The sequence below is a fragment of the Nycticebus coucang genome, chromosome 13, assembly GCF_027406575.1.
Source record: "Nycticebus coucang isolate mNycCou1 chromosome 13, mNycCou1.pri, whole genome shotgun sequence".
Classification (NCBI taxonomy): Eukaryota; Metazoa; Chordata; class Mammalia; order Primates; family Lorisidae; genus Nycticebus; species Nycticebus coucang.
This window is the reverse complement of record NC_069792.1, coordinates 33,977,822-34,002,875: the sequence shown is the minus strand read 5'-3', so window position 1 is coordinate 34,002,875 and position 25,054 is coordinate 33,977,822. Positions and strand designations below refer to the sequence as shown.

General features: G+C 41.9%; 1 protein-coding gene and 1 pseudogene across 2 annotated transcripts; both read right to left on the bottom strand.

Annotated features, from left to right (window-relative positions):
- Positions 1 to 603: 603 nt before the first annotated feature.
- Positions 604 to 2,723, bottom strand: LOC128563561 (nitric oxide-associated protein 1-like). Its single transcript, XM_053558949.1, has one exon. The coding sequence runs from the start codon at positions 2,712 to 2,714 to the stop codon at positions 648 to 650; it is 2,067 nt and encodes a 688-aa protein (XP_053414924.1). The 5' UTR covers positions 2,715 to 2,723; the 3' UTR covers positions 604 to 647.
- A 4,965-nt stretch (positions 2,724 to 7,688) lies between these two features.
- On the bottom strand, positions 7,689 to 9,677 carry LOC128563323 (lisH domain-containing protein ARMC9-like; annotated as a pseudogene). The gene is made up of 2 exons (XR_008373777.1): positions 7,961 to 9,677; positions 7,689 to 7,854 (listed from the first exon to the last, which is right to left on the bottom strand). The product of XR_008373777.1 is annotated as a lisH domain-containing protein ARMC9-like (transcript).
- Positions 9,678 to 25,054: the final 15,377 nt, after the last annotated feature.

The window sequence follows — 25,054 nt, the reverse complement described above, 5'->3', positions numbered from 1 at the left end:
AAAAAAGAGAAGAAAAGAAATAGATATATACCTCTATTTACAAGCTCAGTACATTATGAATAGGCACAGTCCTGGTTAGTTTAAAAAGGTCAACTGTTGGGCGGCGCCTGTGGCTCAAGGAGTAGGGCACTGGTCCCATATGCCAGAGGTGGCGAGTTCAAACCCAGCCCCGGCCAAAAACCACAAAAAAAAAAAAAAAAAGGTCATTGTTGGGTGAGCAGGGCGCCGGCCCGATATGCCAGAGGTGGCAGGTTCAAAGCTCAGCCCTGGCCAAAAACTGCAAAAAAAAAAAAAGGTCAACTGTTAAGATCTTTAAATGGGGTAGGAGCAGGGGAATTTTATTATAGGCTATATTTATTTTATTTTTTATTTTTTTTGCAATTTTTGGCCATAGCTGGGTTTGAACCCGCCACCTCCGGCATGTGCACTGGCGCCCTACTCCTTGAGCCACAGGCACCGCCCATAGGCTATATTTAATATAATTTCTTTTTTTGCAGTTTTGGCTGGGCCGGGCTTCAACCCGCCACCCACGGCATATGGGGCTGGCGCCCTACTCCTTGAGGCACAGGTGCCTCCCATATTTAATATAATTTCAGTGTGTCTTGTTATGGTCAATATCCAGCAGGAACAAAGTCAGCCTCATACATTTATCCTTTCTTCTTCTGCAGATTATACACGAGGGAAGGAGGCTTCTTGGTTTTATAGGCCGCACTTTTCTTGATGCGCTGTCCTTTGATGTTAACGATATACGGCAAGAGCGGGGGCCGGACCGTCAGAACCGTTCCTTGAGGTGTGTAGCCTCGGAGATGCAATCTGTCCTTCCCACGAGGCGTTACTGCAACCCAACCTGCAGAGGAAAACTTGATGTCAGCAACCGCTTCGGATTCCCCAAGTCCTTCTTTTACTATAATGTCTTCAGCAACAAGAGAAGGAAAGTCTGCCATTCCTTCTTTTCCACCCATTGGAACCTGCAGTAACGTGTGACCTGCCTGCTTCTCATACAAACTATCCGCCTTGTCCAAGGAAGTAATGTGCACGGGGAGGAGGTTGGAAGCCACAACCGTAAACCGGGCTGACTGGTTTCCCTGTAGGAAATCAATGCGGCCTAGAGCACCCAAAAATAGAACCATTCCTGGTTTAAGCACAAAAGTTCTTGGAACAATGAAATTTGTTGGCAAAACAATCTTTACTTCTTCTTCTGTTAGAAGATTTAAAATGCACTTTTCTTTTGTAATTCCTGGCGTGTCATAAAACCAGCGGGCATCTCTCACATCTTGTGCAGTCAATACTACTTGTTTGGTGGATGTAGGTTCAACTGTAACGGGTTCATTTTCCATGTCAAAGGCAAGTGAATCAGCATCAAATTCAAAGGCATCTTCATCCTTCTGTTCTTCTGAATCCAAGGATGTTCTTCCAACTCTCCCTACTACATAGCCGTGCTTTTTCAAAACGTTAAGTTGATGTTGTTCTTGCTCGCTAAGATCTTCTAGGGCTTTAGCTGCATCTTCTGTAAGTCTTTTGTGCCTTTCAAACATTCTATAAGGAGTTGGGTTGCAAACAGGAAACTTGAGAAGGTTTAATGTAGTTCCTGGCCAAGAGGAGATGGTGGCCCGGTCGATGGCCTGGGCGCCCTTGGCGGTGCAGTAATCGGACTTCAGGAGCGTGTTAAAGAGAGTGGACTTGCCAGCGTTTGTGGATCCTACCAGGTAGACATCACCACGGTAGCGCCAGGAGCGCTGAAGTGCCGAGATTAACTCTTCGATGCCATAGCCAGTCTTGGCGCTGATGAGACGCACGTCCCGGACCACCGTGCACGACCTGTCCGACCGATTCGAATTCTCCTCTCTGTCCTGCGGCCCGTCCCGGCTGGGGAGCTGTGGCCCTCCGTGGCCAGGGGCCAGCAAAAGTCCGGCGCGGGCACAGTCGTTCCACAGCCGCTCCCGGAGCCACTGCCGGTAGCCGGGGGCGTCCTGGGGCAGCAGGTCCACTTTGTTCCCCAGCACGATCAGCTGCTTGGGGCCTACCAGTGCCGGCAGGTCGGGCAGCAGGGCGTCGGGCAGGTGGAGCAGGTCCACCATGTAGAGCACCAGGGCGGGCCCGGGCCGCCGCAGCGCGGTGCTCACCAGCTCAGAGTAATGTTCGCGGCTCCCCTGCAGGCGCAGGGCGCGCTGGTGGTGCACCAGGAGCCAGCAGCGCTGGCACACGGCCCGCGCCAGCCCGCCGTCCGCCTGCGCCGCGCGCAGGAACTTCTCGCTGGGCAGGTAGCCGGGCACGCCGGGGTCCTGGCAGTGCAGCTCTGCCCCGCAACCCGAGCAGTGCTGGGCGCTGGGCGGCACCGCCGGGTCCGGGTGCCCCACGACAGGGTGCGCCCGGCGGCCGACCCGCGGCTTCTGCGTCCGCCTGGGTTGCTCCCTCTCCTGGTGCTGCTGCTGCAGTTGTTCCAGCAGCTCTTTCCGGGTGGGCGCGGGCTCAGGCTCCAGGACGTACTCGGGGAACAGAAACCGCTCCTGCATGTTAGGGCTTCCTTCATAACTCTCAGCCTCCGTGAGGCCATGAGGAGGCTCAGGGCCCAGGTCCGACGCGGGCCCGGAGGAGGCGGCGGCCGCGCACCGCCTCCCCAGGAGCGTCTCCCAGAGGCCATGGCGCCCTACAGTGGGAGCGGATCGCCGCAGGAAGGGACTGAGCAGCGTGGGCGCCAGGCGTGCAGACAGCATGGGGAGCGCTGCTCCGGGCAGCTTTTTTATTTTTTTTTTTGTAGAGACAGAGTCTCACTTTATGGCCCTCGGTAGGGTGCCGTGGCCTCACACAGCTCACAGCAACCTCCAACTCTTGGGCTTAAGCGATTCTCTTGCCTCAGCCTCCCGAGCAGCTGGGACTACAGGCGCCCGGCCATATTTTGGTTGCAGTTTGGCCGAGGCCGGGTTTGAACCCACCACCCTCGGTAGATGGGGCTGGCGCCTTACCGACTGAGCCATACCCCGGGGCAGGTTCGAACATACAAGCCGCATGGCTGGCACCCTAACCACTGAGCTATGGGCATCCTGCCAGCAAATATATAAATTTTTACACTGTCATAGGAGCAACCATGTCAAAGATACAAAGGTTAAATTTGTTCTCATAAGTAAGAATCTTTTGAGGGCATCAGAGAAAAAAAAATGCTACTTCCTAATAGTCACAAAAAAGGAATATTTTTTTTTCCCAAATGAATATTTTAGCCCTAGGATAGTAATATGTTCTAGTACATAACATTAGCTTTTAAATTAGAAAAATAAAGCCATAAGAAAATCAAAATACATTCTGAAGAAAAATGTAAATCAACCCAACACCTCAAATTTTCATGTATATATTTAATAATAATTACAAAGCTTGAATTATAAATATATTATATTTAATTATATTCATAGTTATAATTTTTTTTTTTTTTTGTAGAGACAGAATCTCACTGTACCGCCCTCGGGTAGAGTGGCGTGGCGTCACACGGCTCAGAGCAACCTCTAACTCTTGGGCTTAAGCGATTCTCTTGCCTCAGCGTCCCGAGCAGCTGGGACTACAGGCGCCCGCCACAACGCCCGGCTATTTTTTTTGTTGCAGTTTGGCCGGGGCTGGGTTTGAACCCGCCACCCTCGGCATATGGGGCCGGCGCCCTACTCACTGAGCCACAGGCGCCGCCCCATAATTATAATTTTAATTGCTACATAATATATTGAGTTAAATTATTACAGTTTTCCCTTTCTATACAACTTTCTAAAGTAAATGATGAAAACATCTTCAAAATAAGGTGCAAGTTTATTTTACTTATTGCTATCATAATCTAGTTAAAAAAGATAACAATACCCCATTCTCTGTTAAGAATATATATTTATTATGTACCTATACATAGAAATAAAAGTTAGTTGATACCAAATGGCATGTGTGTACGGATTGCTCTATGTATAAAAACCTGACAAGGCAGAGGAAGAGCTATGTAATTTGTGGTTGAAAAGGCCTTTCCTGCTGGCCAAAATTCAAAACAATAATTTCAAGTACAGTGATGATGATAAATATAAATAATGATCAAAAAGTAAGACGTAAAGTGAAAAATATATACTTGTACACACTGTTATAATTATCATTAGAGAAATAAAATTAAGATTAATTTTTATGAGATAAAATTAGATAATTAGGAGAATACAGGAAAGAAAATCACTAAAATATTAAAAATTACTAGGTCTCGGGAGGCAGGAGGGTACTTGGGGGGGGAACCTCACCTAATGTGCATAATGCAATGGTACATTTAAAAACTATTAAGAAAAGAGTATGGGTGGCACCTGTGGCTCAGTGAGTAGGGCGCCGGCTCCATATACCGAGGGTGGCGGGTTCAAACCCAGCCCCGGCCAAACTGTAACAACAACAAAAAATAGCCGGGCGTTGTGGCGGGCGCCTGTAGTCCCAGCTGCTCGGGAGGCTGAGGCAAGAGAATAGCTTAAGCCCAGGAGTTGGAGGTTGCTGTGAGCCGTGTGACACCACGGCACTCTGCCCGAGGGTGATACAGTGAGACTCTGTCTCTACAAAAAAAAAAAAAAAAAAGAAAGAGTGTAATTGTGATGGACATATTAATCAGTTCAATGTAAGCATTTCACATTGTATATCAAATCAGTTATCCTGCCATAATGCATCATAATTACAAAGGTATCATAAATGCATCAAGGTACACAGTTATGATTTAATAAAAACAAAAAAAATTTTAAAAAGTAAAAAATAAATAAACAAATAAATTGAAAAAAATTACTAGGTCTGGGTGGCAAAAAATATGGGTAATACTTTATTAACTGCTATTTTCAAATTTTTCTTTAATTCACTTATACTACTTTTTATTACATAAATATTCATCCTATAAATTTTATATGAAATAGAGATCAGAAAAAAAAGTGATCAGTAAGTTGTACATGTTTGTCTTTATGTATTTTATTTAGCAGAAACCTACTATGGATGAAGTTACTTCATTTTAAGTATATGTTGCCCTAAAATTGGCACTAATTTCAACTTTGGGGGAATGGTATTTTTTCTGTTAAAAAAATTCCTCTTACTACCTTCTGAATACTTCTTTCATCGTCATCTTCAGATGGATCTGACTGGTGTTTTGGACTGTCCATTGGAAGGAATGCTCTGACATCTGGACTAAAAACAAAAATGAACTTTATTATAACTTCAACAGCATTTCTACAGGTTTTCTGCCTTTTAAAATAGAAACCAATATAGAAATAACTATATTAGCACTGATAGTAAGAAAGCCAGCAAAATCTATTAACATTATAAAAGCAGTAAGAAAATTATTTTTTAAAAAAACAAGGAAACCAACAGACAAATGGGCAAAGGCATAAAGAGGTAGTTGATAGAGACAACGTAAATGACAAAGCAAATTTATGAAGATGCTAACTTCACTAATAACCAAAAAATATAAATTAAAACAAGAAGGATATACCATTTTATATCTACTAACAGGCAAAAATTAGGAAGATAATACCGGGGTGGTGCCTGTGGGTCAGTGAGTAGGGTGCCGGCCCCTTATACTGAGGGTAGCGGGTTTGAACCCAGCCCCAGCAAAAAAATAGCCAGGTGTTGTGGCAGGATCCTGTAGTCCCAGCTACTTGGGAGGCTGAGGCAAGAGACTCGCCTAAGCCAAGGATATGGATGTTGCTGTGAGCTGTAACACCACAGCTCTCTACAACAGGCGACAAAGTAAGACTCTGCCTCTAAAAAAAAAAAAAAAAAAAAAAAGGGAAAAAGAAAGCTAATACCAGAAGTTAGTAAGGACTTAGGGAAAGAGACACCCTCATGTATTGCTGGTGAGAAGATAGAACAAGACAACTTTTCTGTAAAGAAATCTGGCAATACTTAGTGAAACTGTGTATGCATTTTCTCTGGGCCCAGAAATTCCAGTTCTAGCGATTAAACCATACAAAAATTATGTGCAGGACCAGGCAAAGGCATGTAGTAACCATGACATTCACTGCAGGATTCTCTACAGTAGGAATTTGAAGCAAAGTAGGCATCAGGGAAATCAACTATGGTAACAGACTACAGAGACTATCAGTCAGCAGCCAGAAACAAGGAACCGTAACACAGGATATATATATTTCCTTTCTATCTACATATATATATATAAATATGTGCGCACACAAAGCATCAGTAAGTCTAATTTTAACAAAGTTACATAGATACAGATATGCAAGCACATATATCCAACATATTAACCTGGATGTCAACAGTGACGATGAGGAAATGGGTACGAAGATCAAGGCTGAGGAGAAAGACACAGCACCCACAGCACAGTGGTTCTGGCGCTGGCCACATGCACCAAGGGTGGAGGGTTTGAACTCGGCCCGGGCCAGCTAAACAACAATGACAACTGCAACAAAAAATAGCTGGGCATTGTGGCGGGTGCCTGTAGTCAAACCTACTTGGGAGGCTCAGGCAAGAGAATCACTTAAGCCCAAGAGTTTGAGGTTGCTGTGAGCTGTGACACCAAAGCACTCTACCAAGGGCAACATAGTGAGACTCTCTGTTGCCAATAAATAAATAAATACATAATAAAGAGAAAAAAATGGACTAAAATGAAAAATGGGCCACGTGTGGATTAGTGACAATTCTGAGGAATGATTCACTCTCTACACCTGGTACAATGTACATTCGTTGCAGGGAATTCAAAAGTTAAAAAATTACAAACAATATACATTCATTGCAGGGAATTCAAAAGATAAAAAATATTTTTTAAAAAAGGGAAGGGCTGGCTCGGGGCCTGTGGCTCAAGCGGCTAAGGCACCAGCCACATACACCTAAGCCGGAAGGTTCGAATCCAGCCTGGGCCTGCCAAACAACAATGATAGCTAGAACCAAAAAATAGTCAGGTGCTGTGCCGGACACCTATAGTCTCAGCTACTTGGGAGGTAGAGGCAGGAGAATCTCTTGAGCCCAGGAGCTAGAGGTTGCTGTGAGATAACCAAAAATTAGCCAGGCATTGTGGTGGGTGCCTATAGTCCCAGCTACTTGGGAGGCAGAGGCAGGAGAATCGCTTGAGCCCAGGAGCTGGAGGTTGCTGTGAGCTGTGATGCCATGGCACTCTACCTAGGGTGACAGCTTGAGGCTCTGTCTCAAAAAATAAATAAATAAAATACAATAAAAATAAAAAGGGAAGGGCTGGCATGAATGTAAAATGGTACAGCTGCTGTGAAAAACAGTTTCATAGTTCCTTGAAAAGTTAAACAGTTACTGTATGACCCTACAATTCCACTCCTGGGCATATATCCAAGAGAAATAACAACACATGAGTATGTTCACACAAAAACTCACACAGGACTACTCAGAGCAGCATTATTTTTTGTTTGTTTGTTTGTTTTGGAATGAATGAATAAATGTGGGAGGATGCCATTTTCCACAGTGGTGCTGGAAAGGCTGGCACCTGTTTTCATTCCCTGACAGGAACCTGGGGAAGCCACCCTTAACAGTGGGGCAGGATTTAGGAGAGGAAAGGGAGGGGCCACATAAAGAGAACACACAAGGCTAGGGAAGGGCTTCTGTAATTGCCTTTAAATTCTTTTTGTTGGCTGTATCTGTTAAGTGTGATAAGATATTATTAATCTTTGGACAATCTGGCCTTGAATACCTGAATGAACTCTTGTTAGTGGGTTCACTTAGGTCTCTTCACCTCCCTAAATGCTTCTTGAATGAATGCTGGCCGAAGCATGACAAGGCCCTATAAGACAGTCCATGTATCCTTCCGGTACATTTCTTGTGAATGATTCACAAGAAAGATCCCGGACTGTTACATTAAACTGACCAGAATTAAGTTGCTTGATGATAAATTCTATCTGGCGGGGCGGTGCCTGTGGCTCAAGGAGTAGGGCGCCCGTCCCAAATGCCAGAGGTGGTGGGTTCAAACCCAGCCCCGGCCAAAAAAAAAAAGAAAAATTCTATCTGGTGGATCATTTCAGCGTTGCCTTCTTTGCTGAAGCAGTGTAGGATGTCTTCCATCCCCATTGCTCTCACTTCCTCCTGGATGGATAGAATAGAAAGGATGCTGTACAGAGCTCCATTCACATACGGCTGGATCTCGTGGCTTTTATGGCCAAGCAGATCTGAAAGGACTTTGAGCACGAGGCCTGCCACCTTGGCACACATGTTCTTCCCTGCACTCCAGAGGCAGAGGTTCATAAGCAAAGCCACTAAGTACTCCAGTGTGTAGTCAGACAGGCAATCAGAGTCCTTCAGAATATCAATCAGCCAGAAGATGAGACCATCTTGAAGCGATGCAGCGGGGGCCTGAGGCTGAACTTTTGCAAGGCCCCAAGGACATTCTCCTGGGTGATGACATCCTTGTCCTCCTTCAGCCTTCCCTCCAGCATCCACAGCACCATTTTGTTCTGAGCAAGGTAGAGGTGACCTTCAGCTAGTGACGCAAAAGCGTTGATGAGCCTGGCCATGTACTGCCGCACCACCTCACTCTTTGCGTGCAGCAAGTGAAGCACATTCCTCTGGTTGTGGGTATGACAGTCCAAGAGGTCGTTGCTGATGTAGGCCTGCAGAACCGCCTCCCTCTGCTCTCCAGGACGGGAGGTGCTCAAGCGCCAGCGCAGAGCCTGCAACAAGAAGGCTTTTAAACCATCACTCCCCCAAATCAAATCCTTCTTCAGTTTCTCATAATCCAGGGAGGGCAGTAATGGGACATCTTTCAGTCTCACGGGTGCCAAGGAAGCTTGTAACATGCTGGAAGCCGTCCCAGGCCTTGTGAGGTCCAGGCTATGAGCCAGGCTCTGCCACATCTGGTTGCTGAAGAGGCAGACACGGACACTCTGGAGGTACTCAGGAGTGATCATCTTGCCACTGACTGTGGCCTGAGAGAATCCACCAGCTCTGCTGTGACTCCAATGAGATTGTGGTAGTCTGCTTGGATCTTACTGTACGTCTCAGGTAGGTCACTGACCTAAGTTCAGCTCTGACCAGCTGCTGGTGGAGCTGCTGCAACATCTCTTTGTTACTTTGTCCATTCTCCTTATACACTGTTAAAAGCTTCAGCGTGTTGCTATCTTTAAATATTAAAGCTAGAAACTTTTCCAACTTCAACTTTAACTCTGGAGTCCAGGAATGCTGAAAGAGTTCTTTAAATGAAGGGTGTACCATAGGGTTGGGAAGAAAAGGAAGGGCATAGAAAGGAAGAAACTCGGTGGTCTGGCTCAGCGCTGCTCCTTTGGTCTCCAGGTAGGTTTTGAAGTAAGAAATCCTTTCCTCCAGCTCCTCTCTGTCCGGTCTCCCTACGGAATGTTTCAGAGGATAGATGGCAAAATGGATGTGAAGATAGAATTCCAACTTCTGGGCAAGGGCGTCACCATTTTGGATGAAACTGGGAATGTGTTCTTCCCATAAATTGAAGAACACCTTCTGGTCTCCATTGTCAAATGCAGAGACAAGAGCCTTCTGAATTATCAATGATTTAGAGTCCTGTAAAGATCCACCTGCTGTTTTACATAATGGTTTTCCTTTTATTTTGCATTCTTTGGAAAATGTTTTCAAGGTATCTTCAAATTCAGCAAAATCTAAATACTCTTTCACTAGTTCGAGTATTTCAGATTCATGAGCCAGAATATCCCCCATATTGAACTGTTCCTGGTAATTCTCACAGGAAAAATGTCTGTACTTCGGCCGCGGACCAGCCTCCACCCTACAGCATTATTCATAATAGCTAAAAAGTGGAAACACCCCAAATATCCATCAGTGGATGAATGGATAAACAAAATGTGGTTTATGATCAAGTGATTCTCTTGCCTCAGCCTCCCAAGTAGCTGGGACTACAGGTGCCTGCCACAACACCCAGCCTTTTTTTTTTTTTTTTTTTTTTCTTAGAGACAAGGTCTGGCTCTGACTCAGGACGGTTTCAAACACATGAGCTCAGGCAATCCATCCGACTCAGCCTCCCAGAGTGCTAGGACTACAGGCATGAGCCACCACACCCAGCCGAAAGGATCACATATTGTGATCCTTTTCTATTTGTTTATTTATTATTCTATTTGTTTCCATTTGATTTGACTATTTGATTTGATTCTATTTGTTTATTATTAGCCTTGCCAAAGCAAGGCCTCAAAAAATTGATTAAAATCTCAACTTGTTCCTCTCCACGGAAATCTTTTTTTTTTTGAGACAGAGTTTTACTATGTCGCTCTGGGTAGAGTGGTGTCACAGCTCACAGCAACCTCAATCCCTTGGGCTTAAGCAATTCTCTTGCTTCAGCCTCCCAAACAGCTGGGACCACAGGTGCCTGCCACAATGCCCGACTATTTATTTTGTTGTTGTTGCAGTTGTCATGTTGATTTGAGCAGGCTCAGGCCAGTTTGAACCCACCAGCCTGGGTGTACGTGGCCCGTACTCTACCCACTGCGCTGCAGGTGCTGCCCATTCTCCACGGAAATCTTTAGTAAGATTTACCCACTCTGAAGAGAAACCAGACCGTACTGTATGATTTCACTTTATTTATTTAGTTTTTGAGGCAGAGTCTCAAGCTGTCACCCTGGGTAGAGTGCTGTGGCGTCACAGCTCACAGCAACCTCAAACTCTTGGGCTTAAGCGATTCTCTTGCCTCAGCCTCCCGAGTAGCTGGGACTACAGGCACCCACCACAATGCCCAGCTATTTTTTGGTTGTAGTTACAGTTGTCATCGTTGATTTTAGCAGGCTCAGGCCAGGTTCAAATTCGCCATCCTTGGTGTATGTGGCGGGTGCTGTACCCACTGAACTACGGGCACTGCCCGTATGATTTCATTTTTGATATACTCAGAATAAGCAAATCTATAGAGACAGGAATAGAATAGTGGTTTCAAAAGTTGGAAGAAGAGACAATTTGGAGGTAGTTTCTTTTGTGGGGGGGATGAAAATGTCAGATTAGACTTGGAGTAATAGAATTAGATGCTGAAGATGGTTGTACAGCATTGTGAATATATTAAACACCACTGAATTGTATACTTTTAAATAGTTAAAATGTTGAATTCTATCTCAGTAAAAGGGGGGTGGGGTTTTTAATCTTACCACACACAAGCACTGTTACCATTTTAGCATGTTTTATTTCAGTCTTGTTCTCTGCATAATTAGGATCATGCTATATTTAAATTTTTATGTTTTTTACTTAAAAATTAATTATAAACATTTGCCAATGGTGTTAAAAAACTCTTGATAAACAGTAACTTTTGATAGATATATGATGTTCTATTATATGGGTACACCAAAAGTTACTGAATGAAAAAAATAAAAAGACATGTTACTGAATGATTCTTTTACTTTAGGATCTGTAGATGGCTTCCAACTTTTTACTATACAATTTCATTAGTATAAATAACACTGCAATTGACCATCTTTGTGCTAACGTTAGAACTGCACAGATTTTTTTTTTTTTTTGAGACAGAACCTTATTTTGCTGCCCTCAGTAGAGTACTGTGGTGTCACAGCTCACAGCAACCTCAAACTCTTGGGCTTAAGCAATTCTCTTGCCACAGCCTCCCAAATAGCTGGGATGACAGGCGCCCACCACAACACTCAGCTATATTTAGACACTGGGTCTCGCTCTAGCTCAGGCTGGTCTTGAACCCATGCACCTGGGCAATCCACCAGCCTCGAATCTGCAGATTTTTAAAAATAAAATGACTGGTCAGAATTGTAAACAATTTTTCAGCATTAAATAATTTGTTAAAGTGATTTCCAGAGAGGTTATACCAATTTACACTCCGTTAGCAGTATAGGAACACCCTGAAAACTCTCCCAGCCTTGGTTTGCATTAAAGGTATATACAAATACACATTGTATATTAACATCTTTGATAATTTCGTAAGCAAAAAACTGCATTTTTCTAAAAAGGTATTAAGCAAATGCAAATTAAAGAAACTAACGACTTACTAAAATGGAAAAGACTAACAATGCTAAGTGCTGGTGAGATAAGCAATGTGATTTGATGGTAGAAGTATGTAACTGGTACTAACATTTTGGAAAATTATTCAACATTATCCACTAAGGTTAAACATATACATATCCTATAACCCAGAAGTTCTGCTTCAAGATACATAAAGAATGTGTGCATGTGTGCACCAAAAGATGTTAATGACAATATAATTTACAATAGCCAGAAAACAGAAACAACTCAAGTGTCCATCAATAGTAGAACAGATTACTGTGGCACATTCATACAATGGAATATTACATAGCAAAGGAAATAAATTACACCTGCATACAACAACCTGGGTAACTCTCACCTTGTTGAAAATAAGCCAGCTGGAGAAAAAACATTGTGTGATTCTATTTACATACAGTTTAAAAACACGGCCCGCGAATCTATATTATTAAAAATCAGGACAATAGTTACTTTTAGGAAGAAAAGAAGACACAGAGATTGGAAGAGGATGTGTGAGGGGCTTCAGGGGTATTGATAACGTTTTATTTCTTGGCCTGGTGGGGGGTAATAGTGACAACTGAGGTGTGTTCCCTTTCTGATCATTCGTTGAGCTGTATAGACATCATCTGGGCACTTTTCTGAATCTTACGCTTCCATTTTTTTCTTTCTTTCTTTATTTTTTTGAGGGTCACCCAGGCTAGAGTACAATGGCATGGTCATAGCTCATTGTAAACTCAAATTCCAGGGCTCAAGCAATCCTTCCACCTCAGCCTGCCAAATAGCTGGGACCACAAGCATGTGCAGTCACACCAAGCTCATTTTTTATTTTTATTTTTTGTAGAGATAAAATCTTGCTGTCTTACCTGTGCTGGTTTTGAACTCCTGGCCTCAAGCAATCCTTGTGCCCCAGCCTCCCAAAGTGCTAGGATTATAAGCAAGAGCCACTGCATCTGGCCATTTTCATTTCTTAAGGAAATGTTCAGTTTTTCTGATAATTAATCACCTATTTGTATCTCCTCTTTTGTAAATAGCTCATTTGCTTTATTTTTCTTTTGGTGTCTTGAGTGTCTTATTTGCATGAGTTCTTTCTATATTAACTTTACTTCTCTATTGATCTTTATCATGGAAAATATTTTTGTATTTTTGATTTAGGATTGACAATTCATTTACAATTTATGAGAAGTTTTTAATACTCAAATTTTTCTGTGTTTTACTTTGTGATACATCATTCACTGCCAATATTCTCAGACAAGCCTCCTCCATATACAGGTCAGAGAAACTAATAACATTTTATTCCACTTTTTAATGATTTTTAAATTTGATTTTAATAAAGTTATCTTAAAAATGAGCTTTTATCTATTGAAGTAAAGCTTTTTTTTTTTTTTTTAAGAGACAGAGTCTCACTTTGTCCCCTGCGGTAGAGTGCCATGGCGTCATAGCTCATGGCAACCTCCATCTCTTGGGCTTAGGCGATTCTCTTGCCTCAGCCTCCCAAGAAGCTGGGACCATAGGCTCCCGCCACAATGCCAAGCTACTGAAGTAAAGCTATTTTTAAAGTACATTTCCTCAGTAGTAATAAAAGGCTTGATTGGCTTCTTGCAATCTTACTATTTTGGGCAGCGCCTGTGGCTCAGTGAGTAGGTCAGAGACCCCATATGCCGAGGGTGGTGGGTTCAAACCCAGCCCCGGCCAAACTGCAACAAAAAAATAGCCGGGCGTTGCGGCGGGTGCCTGTAGTCCCAGCTGCTCGGGAGGCTGAGGCAAGAGAATCACGTAAACCCAAGAGTTAGAGGTTGCTGTGAGCCGTGTGACGCCATGGCACTCTACCCAAAGGTGGTACAGTGAGACTCTGTCTCTACCAAAAAAAAAAAGAAAAAAACCTTTACTATTTTAAATGAAGATATCAAATGAAGAGCATGAAAATTAAAGTTCTGTTAACAGGAGAAGGGATCCAGAAAATATGAAAGGTCACTTTTATTGCAAAGAAAATGTCAGTTAAAGCATTAAGTTTAAAAAACTCTTGGCTATTTTGGGGGTGCTGGAAATGTTCTCTATCTTTAATGTACTGGCGGTGGCTACAGGGGGCAAAAGTATAGAAAAATCCATTGAGTTGTACGCTCAAGAACTGTATATTTTACAGTACAATGTTTTATAAACTGGAAATTTTAAATAATCAAGTTGCTTTTAGTTGAATTTAAATGTCAAATATAACATCTTTGTAATACTACACTTCAAGATTCAGAATATTAATATTTATTATATATAGCATTAGAACTTCTGAGTAACAATTAAAAATATTAGAATAATCACCACCCTCATCTTTTGTATATTTATTCCAAGTCAGCTCTGTCAAAACAGAACAGATTGAAGCTTTGAATGCATGGAATATATTTCAAAGAAGCCAGTCATATACCATTTCAGAGTAACAGCCAGTGCACAGAGCCAAGACTGGCGGTTAGAAGGGTACATCTAAACTGAAGATAGCACAGAACTTGTCCTCAGGAAAAGGCATAATGTTTAACCAAGTAATTCCACTAAGAGCCAAACTGTAAAAGAATCTTTGCTAAATTAGCTGGGCATTGTGGCAGGCGCCAGTAGGCCCAGCTACTCAGGAAGCTGAGGCAAGAGGTTTGCTTGAGCCCAAGAGTTGGAGGTTGTTGCGAGCTATGACATCACAGAGCTTAACACAGAGCAACTGACTGAGACAAGACTGTCTCAAAGGAAAAAAAAAAAAGAAAGAAAGAAAAAAGTCTTCATTAAGGAGCAGACTAGAAAGGGAATTCAATTTCATGTGAAGACACCTGCTCGAACTGCACTGGTTAATCCAGGGGCAAGACCTCCTTGACCCTTGTCCTACCTGTGAGCATCAGGGGAAATCCACAGCTCTGGGCAGAAGACCTCGTCAGGGAAGACTCAGTTTTAGTATTTTTAGTAACTTAATAAATTAAGTAAATTAAAAAAAGTGGAAGTTGGCTTGGTGCCTGTAACTCAGTGGGTAGGGCACCAGCTATATACACCAAGGGTGGCGGGTTCGATCCCAGCCCAGGCCAGCTAAACACAAATAGCCGGGTATTGTGGCGGGCACCTGTAGTCCCAGCTACTTGGGATGTTGAGGCAAGAGAATTGCTTAAGCCCAAGAGTTTTAGGTTGCTGTGAGCTGTGATGCCATAGCACTCTACGAAGGGTGACAAAGCGAAAGTGTGTCTCAAAAAAAAAAAAAAAAAGAGTTGATGCCTTCTTTGAACTATGACGAAGTATATAAATGGTAATCATGGTTTTTAGAACAAGTGCTCAAAAACACAGTCCTTCAGTGTTGTACTTCTGAAAATATTATTTAAGTGTTTTGTGTTTACATCCTTATCCATATAAAGCACCTTCTGCATTTACATAGCTAAGTAAGGTGTGGAAAAGCTCCCCAGATATTTTACTTTACCTTCTTTATTTCTTCTTAGAATATAATACTTTATACGTACAAAACAATGTAAGTACTGTAACATATATTAAATTACCAAGGACAATAAAGGTAATCACTATGAACCAACTACTGAACCAACTACTAGACTCAAAAATAAAAACATAAACTAAGCCACAGATCTACCAATGTTTTCACAGGTATTTCTTTCTTTTTTCTTCTTCTTCTTTTTTTTTTTTTGCAGTTTTTGGCTGGGGCTGGGTTTTTAAACCCGCCACCTCCGGCATATGAGGCCAGCGCCCTACTCCGTTGAGCCACAGGTGCCACCCTTCTTTCTTATTTTTTACAGACAAGGTCTTGCTATGTCACTCAGGCCGGAGTACAGTGGTGCCATAGTAGCTCACCATCAAACCATTTTTAAATGGGGTTCAAGCAATCCTGTGTCTTCCTGAGGAGCTGGGACTACAAGTGCTACCACACCTGGCTAATTTTTTTAATTTTCTAGAGACAGGTCTTGCAATACTCAGGCTGGTCTCAAATTTCTGGCCTTGAGTGATTCCCCCACCTTGGCCTTCCAAAGAGCTGAGATTACAGGCATGGGCCAACAGGGCAGCCAGGCCTGGGAAAGTGCCTTCATCTGCCTACAATACTATGCCGAAAAAGACTAGAGGCCTTCTGTGGGTCAACAGAACACTGCTGCAACTACAACAAAGGCTGGGGGCATGTGTGCCTGACCCTACCAACGCCATCAGCCTCATCTCCTTTCCAAAACCCTACTCTGTTCCAGTCACCATGGAATGTTATAAGTGGCCTCGTGGTTCCGGGTTTTTGCATCCTCTGTTACATGTACTTCTCCCTTTACCTGAATGTTCTCCCTACCTTTTTTTCTTGAATGATTATACATGCATTAAGTCCTAGAAGGCTTTCCTTGACATCCTCAAAAAGAGAGGGCCACATACTTTTCTGTTATCTTCTGACATCTCTACCATAAAAACTACCCAGCTTCAATTACTTGTTTATACGTCTGACTCTCCCACTGGGCTGGGAACCCATGCCTCTAGAAGGGATGAAAGGGATGGAAGTCATTTTTTTTTGTGTGGCTTTTGGCCGGGGCTGGGTTTGAACCCGCCATCTCCGGCATATGGGACTGGCGCCCTACTCCTCGAGCCACAGGCGCCGCCCTGGGATGGAAGTCATTTAGCTTTACATTCCCAAAGCAGGCAATGGGCACTTAAATGCTTTTTGAAGGCACAAACATAGTATCAAATAATTAGTAAAATGTTTTAACTGCATTATGCAAATTTATTTCAAGTTTAATCTGTAAAACTAATTCAAATATAAATGGAAGAAAGAAAAGAAAACAAGTTGATGAAGGGCAAAGGGAACTAAGGACATCAGGGAGGAAATGCTCCAGGAAGACTTTACGAACATACCTAGTATACAGCACAATTTCACAGAAGAGATAAAATCTGTGTGAGGCTTATTTAACATTCTTAGATTTGGTTTCAGCATCCCTTCAGAATACAATGATAATGACTTACTGGTTGTAGAGCTCTGGATGCCTAACCAGGTTCTGAATAAATTCATTCAGTCCTGCTCTTCTTTGTTTAATAAAATCTGTTAAGAGAAATATAAGACCTTCAGTTTATTTATGTCAGATTATGTAACTATCATCAATACAATTACATAAGAATAAACAGGTATAGACGGTACATTTTGATTAAGAATCTATTTCTCAATTCATGCTTCTTGGTTACAATGAGGAATAAATGCTCAGAAATATACATCTATAAATCCAATAATTAACATAAATCAGATAATGTAGCTTCCAAAATAACTTAAAAGCTATCTATTTTGGATTGTGAATACATTCAACTACAAAACTTAGAAAAGTACTTTGCTTTGTCTAACTCCTCATGTACTGTCAAGTAAAGAATAAAAATTAACACTAATAACTATCATGCTAACTTTTAAAAAACAAATGACAAAAATAAGTATTACTGGAAATCCTTTGCAACTGGGGAATAGTGATTAATTGATTAACTGAGTATTACCAAAACTCTGGTTTAACCCTCATTGTTAAAACCCCCTTGAAAATGTATGGGTACATTGTCCTAACAAGTACTTGTACAGCATCTTCTAAGTATTTTATTTGTTGATAATTGAGGGTCATGTAATAGCAGTTTAGTAATAAATGTGAAGCATAAGCCTTTCTTTGAATTCGAAAACTTTACCCAAGTATCTTGTCTCTGGTACTTATTGGATGACCTTAAACCTTTCTAAGACTTAAATCCTTATATTAAAATGGGGATAACAACAGTATTCATATGTCAAAATGCTGCTATATGATTAAATGAGACACAAGGTAATGCATATAAGCTTATAGCAGAATGTCTGGCAGATGGTTAGGATGTAATCATTAGCTGCTATTATTTTTATTAAATGTGGGGTTAAAAAGCCATCATCCTAAACCCTAATACTTAAGAAATATACAGAAAAAACTGAAGAAATGTGACTTGATAAAGTGCCTCCTAATAGTGAATATCTGAATAAAAACCCACAAACATTATGTCACTTAATAATGAATTTTGGTTTAGTAAATCCACTCAATAAAGGATTTAAAGTACACCATTTGTCCCCAAACTGATGGGTTATTTCCAGTCACGTAGGTTTATTTCTACTTCTTATATGTTAAGTATGGCTGTTAAAGAACAAATATAAAATTAGGTGCGGACTTTTGGACTGATGCACTTGGTACTTTTTTTGTCAACTATGAATTCTCTGAAGAATTTCAGGTATCTTGTAAGATTCTTCCAAGGACATTTTTTCATGTCACCAGACAATGCACATGTGAGGATTACATCAAAAACTGTACTTGAGGCTTGGGCCTGTAGCTTACTGAGTAGGGTGCCGGCCACATACACTGCAGCTGGCAGGTTTGAGCCCTGCCTGGACCTGCTAAACAACAATCACAACTGCAACCAAAAAATAGTCGGGCATTGTGGTGGGCACCTATAGTCCCAGCTACCTGGGAGGCTGAGGCAATAGAATCGCTTAAGCCCAAGAGTTTTGAGGTTGCTCTGAGCTGTGATGCCACAGCACTCTACCAAGGGTGACATAGTCAGACTCTGTTTAAAAAAAATAAAAAATAAAAAACTGTACTTGAAAAACAGTTATTTCTTGAGAGCTGGACTTAGGAACATGGGAGGAAGAACTAATATGAATGACTGCATTGGGAATATTAAAAGAAAATTTTTTTTCTCCTTGGAGGCAGAGTCTTACTATGTTACCCTCTGAGCTACAGAGTGCTGTAGCATCACAGCTCACAGCAACCTCAAACTCTTGGGCTTAAGCGATTCTCTTGCCTCAGCCTCCCTAGTAGCTGGGACTACAGGTTTCTGCCACAACACCCGGCGATTTTTGTGTTGTAGTTGCCATTATTGTTTAGCTGGCCCCTGCCGGGGCAAACCCACCAGCCTTGGTGTATGTGGCCGGCGCCCTACCCACTGAACTATGGGTGCTGCCTTTAAAAGAAATTTTTTTTTTTTTTTTTTGAGACAGAGTCTCACTTTGTTGCCCTGGGTAGAATGCCCTGGCATGACAGCTCACAGCAGACTCCAGCTGTTGGGCTTAGGCGATTCTCTTGTCTCAGCTTCCCGAGTAGCTGGGATTACAGGTGCCCACCACAACACCCGGCTATTTTTTTTGTTGTTGTTGCAGTTTTGATGGGGCCGGGTTTGAATCTGCCACCCTTGGTATATGGGGCTGGCGCCCTACTCACTGAGCCACAGGTACTGCCCCTAAAAGAAAATTTTAATGACTGTATGGAAGGAGCTTTAAATTCTTCTGTGGATATTATTAAAGATGCTTTACTTTTGGAGACCAGTATGATAACAGAGGGAGTTTTCTTTTTTCAATGAGCTATAGACCGCGCTGCACTAAGCGCTACAGACTTTCTAGTTCATCACTAACTAAACAGTTTTGAAATCCCAGTGTGAGGCCCTATACGGAAAGAGAAAGAAAGAAGTCTGCAATCAAACAAGAAGTTCAGCAGCAGTCAGAATTTAGGAACAATTCCAAGCTTCATTTTTTTAGATCAACATTAAGCATGCAAATATCTGAAAAAATTCCAGAAAAGACTAAAATGTGTACCATGCCATTATAGGATTAAGTGCCAAGAATTTTTATAAGGTTGAGATATTGTGTAAGAATTATAGTAGGCATTTTTAAAATCTCTCTAATGAAGAACTTACACAAACATATCTGTTGTAATTAAAAAGAAATTTCAATTAGAAATTCAGAAAAACCCTTAATGCTCAGATAATAAAATGAAAAGCTTTAGTCTCCAAAATAAGTATTAAACTGAACTATTCCCATTTCTATCATTTTGCTCTTCATGAAAAATCATACAAAAGGACACTATCCTCAACAGTGTGGGTCAGAGGAAAGAATCATCGGACTGACTGAGGAGATGTTGGGTTTTACGACCAATGCCGTGAACTCTGCTTTTAAAGGCATCCTATGTTTACACACGAAGCAGACAGTAAAGAGCTGAGGGAATGAGCTCTGAAGACGGACGACCTGGCAAGTCTGATTCTGCCCTGGATTAGCTATGAGACTCGGGAAAATGGCCTCGTCTTGCAAAATAGAGGTAAAAGGCACTACCGTATAGATAGGAACTCAAATAACAGCACAGTCACCATGACGACTCCTACTAGTATAACGGCCTGCCACAGCAAAGGACACTGGAGTAGTCTCCTAACTCTGGATCTTGCCTGTGCCGCTTTCTGGCTTTCTAACCGCAAACAAATGCCCCCTTTCTTTATCTCATGATCTATAAGAGATCCTTCCAGCTATACCACTTTGTGATGGTCGTCTAAAAAAGAAAGGGTGTGGGAAGCTAGCTAACAAAATTATTCTACCTAATTTGGAATCCTTGATAATTTAGAAGTTTCAGTGATACAGTAAGTGATATTTAAAAGCTTTAACCTAATATTGAATAGCCTTTCTAAAAGAAGTCACTCAGGTGAAAATGGCATACAAGCATTCATTTATTCATTCATTAATCATCTATTATACACTTTAAAATGTGCAAGGCACTGGAAATACAAAAATGTTTCATTAATACCTGGTAACTATCCTCAAGAAGTTCACATTCTAGGCTGGGCAGGGTGGCTCACGCCTATAATCCTAGCACTCTGGGAGGCAGAGGCAGGTGGACTACCCTGGACTCAGAGGTTCGAGACCAGCCTGAGCCAGAGTGACACCCCATCTCTACCAGAAAAAAGCCAGGCGTTGTGCCGGGTGCCTGTAGTTCCAGCTACTTGGGAGGCTGAGGCAAGAGAATCTCTTAAGCCCAAGAGTTGGAGGTTGCTGTGACCTATGATGCCATGGCACTCTACCGAGGGCCACAAAGTGAGACTCTGTCTCAATAAAAAATAAATAAATAAAAAGGAAAAAAAAAGAACTTCACGTTCTAGTGGAGAAGAAATTTAAACAAATCACTACATACAGGCACACCAAGGGTACTAACAGCAAAGAACTCACAGGTTGTTTCAAGAGCAAAGAGATTCCCAACCTATCTAGGGATTAGCTCTTAAGAAAAATATCCTGGACAGCTGACATGACAACTAGGCTTATAAAAAGACCTGGGTAGATAGGAAGTCTGGACTTCAGTAGAACTCAAAGACTGGGACTGAAATAGGAAGTAGTCTTTTTATTTTGCACAAACTTATTTGTCTTCAATAAGCAGAGGTAAATATTGAGTAATAAAAGAAGTTTATAGCTAGGCCAGATGTGGTGGCTCACTCCTGTAATCCTAGCACTCTAGGAGGCCAAGGTAGGTAGACTGCCTGAGCTTAGAGGTTCAATACCAGCCTGAACAGGAACAAGACCCCACCTCTAAAAATAGCCAGACTTTATAGTCCCAGGTACTTGGAAGCCTGAAGCAAGAGAATTGCTTGAGCCCAAGAGTCTGAGGTTGCTGTGAGCTATGACACCATGGCACTCTACCAGGGGCGATAAAGTGAGACTCTGTCTTAAAAAAAAAAAGGAGTTTCTATCTAAGCTGTTTAAGGGAAGGATCATGCCTTCCTGGTGGGAATGCAAATTAATACTCAATCATCAGAGAAATGCAAATCAAAACTACTTTGAGATATCATCTAACTCCAGTAAGATTAGCCCATATCACAAAATCCTAAGACCAGAGATGTTGGCGTGGATGTGGAGAAAAGGGAATACTTCTGCACTGCTGGTGGGAATGCAAATTAATACATTCCTTTTGGGAAGATGTTTGGAGAACACTTAGAGACCTAAAAATAGATCAGTCATTCAATCCTATAATTCCTCTACTAGATATATGCCCAGAAGACCAAAAATCACATCATAACAAAGATGTTTGTACCAGAATATTTATTGCAGCCCAATTCCTAATTACTAAGTCATGGAAAAAGCCCAAGTGCCCATCAATCCATGAATGGATTAATAAATTGTGGTATATGTACACCATGGAATATTATGCAGCCTTAAAGAAAGATGGAGACTTTACCTCTTTCTTGTTTACATGGATAGAGCTGTGATATTTTTCTTACTAAAGTATCTCAAGAATGGAAGAAAAAGTATCCAATATACTCAGCCCTACTATGAAACTAATTTATGGCTTTCATATGAAAGCTATAACCCAGTTATAACCTAAGAATATGGGGATGAGGAAGGGGGAGAGACAGGGGAGGGAGGGGGGAGGATGGGCAGAGGGAGGGTGATTGCTGGGATTACACCTGCGGTGCATCTTACAAGGGTACATGTGAAACTTAGTAAACGTAGAATATAAATGTTTTTTTTTTTTTTTTTTGTAGAGACAGAGTCTCACCGTACTGCCCTCGGGTAGAGTGCCGTGGTTCACTCACACAGCTCACAGCAAGCTCTAACTCCTGGGCTTACGCGATTCTTTTGCCTCAGCCTCCGGAGCAGCTGGGACTACAGGTTCCCGCCACAACGCCAGGCTATTTTTTTTGTTGCAGTTTGGCCAGGGCTGGGTTTGAACCCGCCACCCTCGGCATATGGGGCCGGCGCCCTACTCACTGAGCCACAGGCGCCGCCCAAATATAAACGTCTTAACACAATAACTAAGAAAATGCCAGGAAGGCTATGTTAACCAGTGTGATGAAAATGTGTCAAACGGTCTATAAAACCAGTATATGGTGCCCCACGATCACATTAACGTACACGGCTATGATTTAATAAAAAAAAATTGATCTTTAGCCCTTAACATAATGTCTTAGAAGGCACTTAATACTTACAAATAGGCTCGGTGCCCATAGCACAGTGGTTACTGTGCCAACCATATACATCCAGACTGGTAGGTTCCAACCCAGCCCAGGCCAGCTAAATAACAATGACAACTGCACAACAACAAAAAAAATAGCCAGACGTTGTACTGGGCACCTGTAGTCCCAGCTACTTGGGAGGCTAAGGCAAGAGAATAGCTCGAGCCCAAGAGTTTGAGGTTGCTGTGAGCTGTGATCCCACTGAACTTTACTGAGGGTGACACAGTGAGACTGTCTCAAAAAAATATATATATAGATAGATAGATATTTATATATGTTAAATAAATAAATAAATACTTGCAATTAAAGAATATACTGAGCAACCATTTATACATTCTAGCAATTCACATTCTCTAAATTTCATAAAACCACCCCTTAATGAACTCAATTTCTTTATAATTTTGCCATTTTGTTATTTTCAACAATAAGCTTTTTTGGTAAACAAAAAAGTGGTTTCTATATTGATATCAGGATCCCATCAGCTTTTCCGGGCAGCACCTGTAGCTCAGTGGCTAGGGTGTCAGCCACATACACTGAGGCTAGCAGGATTGAACCTAGTCCAGGCCAGATAAAACAATGGAAACAAAAAAAAAAAAGCCGAAAGCCAAGAGTTCTGGCAGAAACCTGTAGTCCCAGCTACTAGGGAGGGAGCCTGAGGCAAGAGAATCACTTGAGTCCAAGAGTTTGAGGTTGCTGCGAGCTGTGACACCATAGCACTCTACCCAGGGTGACAATTTGAGACTCTGTCTTGGAAAAAAGAAAAGAAAAGAAAGAAAGAAATATGGTTTCCTTTGGGTGTGCCTTATAAAAAATCTTATATTCAAAATAAAATTTTAACTTTGAAAAATATAAGCAGAAATCATTCTTAAGCCTTCAAGCACATAAAACTCATCTTACAGAGGTTGGCAACCATCAGAATAAAGAAATAAAAAAAGAAAATGAAGACACAGGCTTGTGCTGCACCCCAAGGACTCAGAAAGATGTAAAACAAACTCAGGATGATGGCTGCCAAACACAAATAAAGTTAAAAGGGGAATTTCAGGCTCGGTGCCTGTGGCTCAAGCGGCTAAGGTGCCAGCCACATACACCTGAGCTGGCGGGTTCGAATCCAGCCTGGGCCCACCCAACAACAATGACGGCTGCAACCAAAAAATAGCCGGGCGTTGTGGCGGGTGCCTGTAGTCCCAGCTACTTGGGAGGCGGAGATAGGAGACTCCCTTGAGCCCAGGAGTTGGAGGTTGCTGTGAGCTGTGATGCCATGCCACTCTACCCAGGGCGACAGCTTTCTGTCTCAAAAAAAAGCGGGGGGGGGGGAATTTCAGGATAGTTTTCTAAGGTATGAATTTATTTTTAACTTTTCACTGTGGAAAATTTTAGAAATACACAAAAGGTGACAGACGAGCATAATGAACCACATGTACTCATTACCCTGCTTTAAAAATTACCATACCAACATTCTGGTATTGATGGCTCATTTATCCCTATTCTTCACTTTTTTTTCTGGAGTATTTTAAAGCAATTTTAGACAACTTTGTGGTTTTGTTTTTTTAAATACATCAATGTGTATTGCTGGTAATATCTTTTTTTAAAAAACGTGAAATCATCTTACAATGTCCATAAAGTCTTCGATTTGCCTCCATTCTACAGACAGAGCTTAATTCTTCTCTTGAATGTGTGTTGGACTAATGACTATCTTTGAATTAACCGAATATGGTGGATGTGATGGTATGTGACTTCCAAGTCCAGGTCATAAAAGGCATTGCTAGTTCACTTGGATCATTCATTCCGGAAAAGCCAGTTGCCATGTTGAAAGGACAGCGAAGGCTATGTAGCCCACATGCAAGAAGGCTTTCTGCCAAGAACCACAAGAGTGAGTCATCTTGGAAGTGGATTCTCCTGCCCCAGAAAAGCTTTCATCATTGATGGTCTGTGCCTAGATCCATTAACTCATCAGAAGTTATACAGTGATTCTTCCCGTTTTGTCATTCCTTTTGCAATTATGAGCTGTTGATTCTTCTATGAAGAAGTACTACTTTCCATCATTAGCTCTTTGGTACAAAGAAATTATGTTTCATACCAAACAAGGATAAATGTTTGATTCTTTGACTGATTGCAAGAATAATAAATCAGTAATCTAGTAACCTCTAAGGTATTTGATGAGTTGTTCTATTTTTTTTTTTTGAAGAGTCCATGTGAACTCAAGGGTCTTTATATATTAATGTGTTCTAACCCACTCCAATACTCTTTCTCCATGTTCTAATTGTCCAATCTTTGCTCAACTAAAGCTCCCATAAATTCAGCTCTTTTGTAGTTTTGATAAACCTTCAGTAATTGCAGATCGCTTCTGTGTGAAAATTTAAGGCAAGATGTCTTGAGATAATCTTGTACATTGCTTGCCCAGAAGCTGAAATGA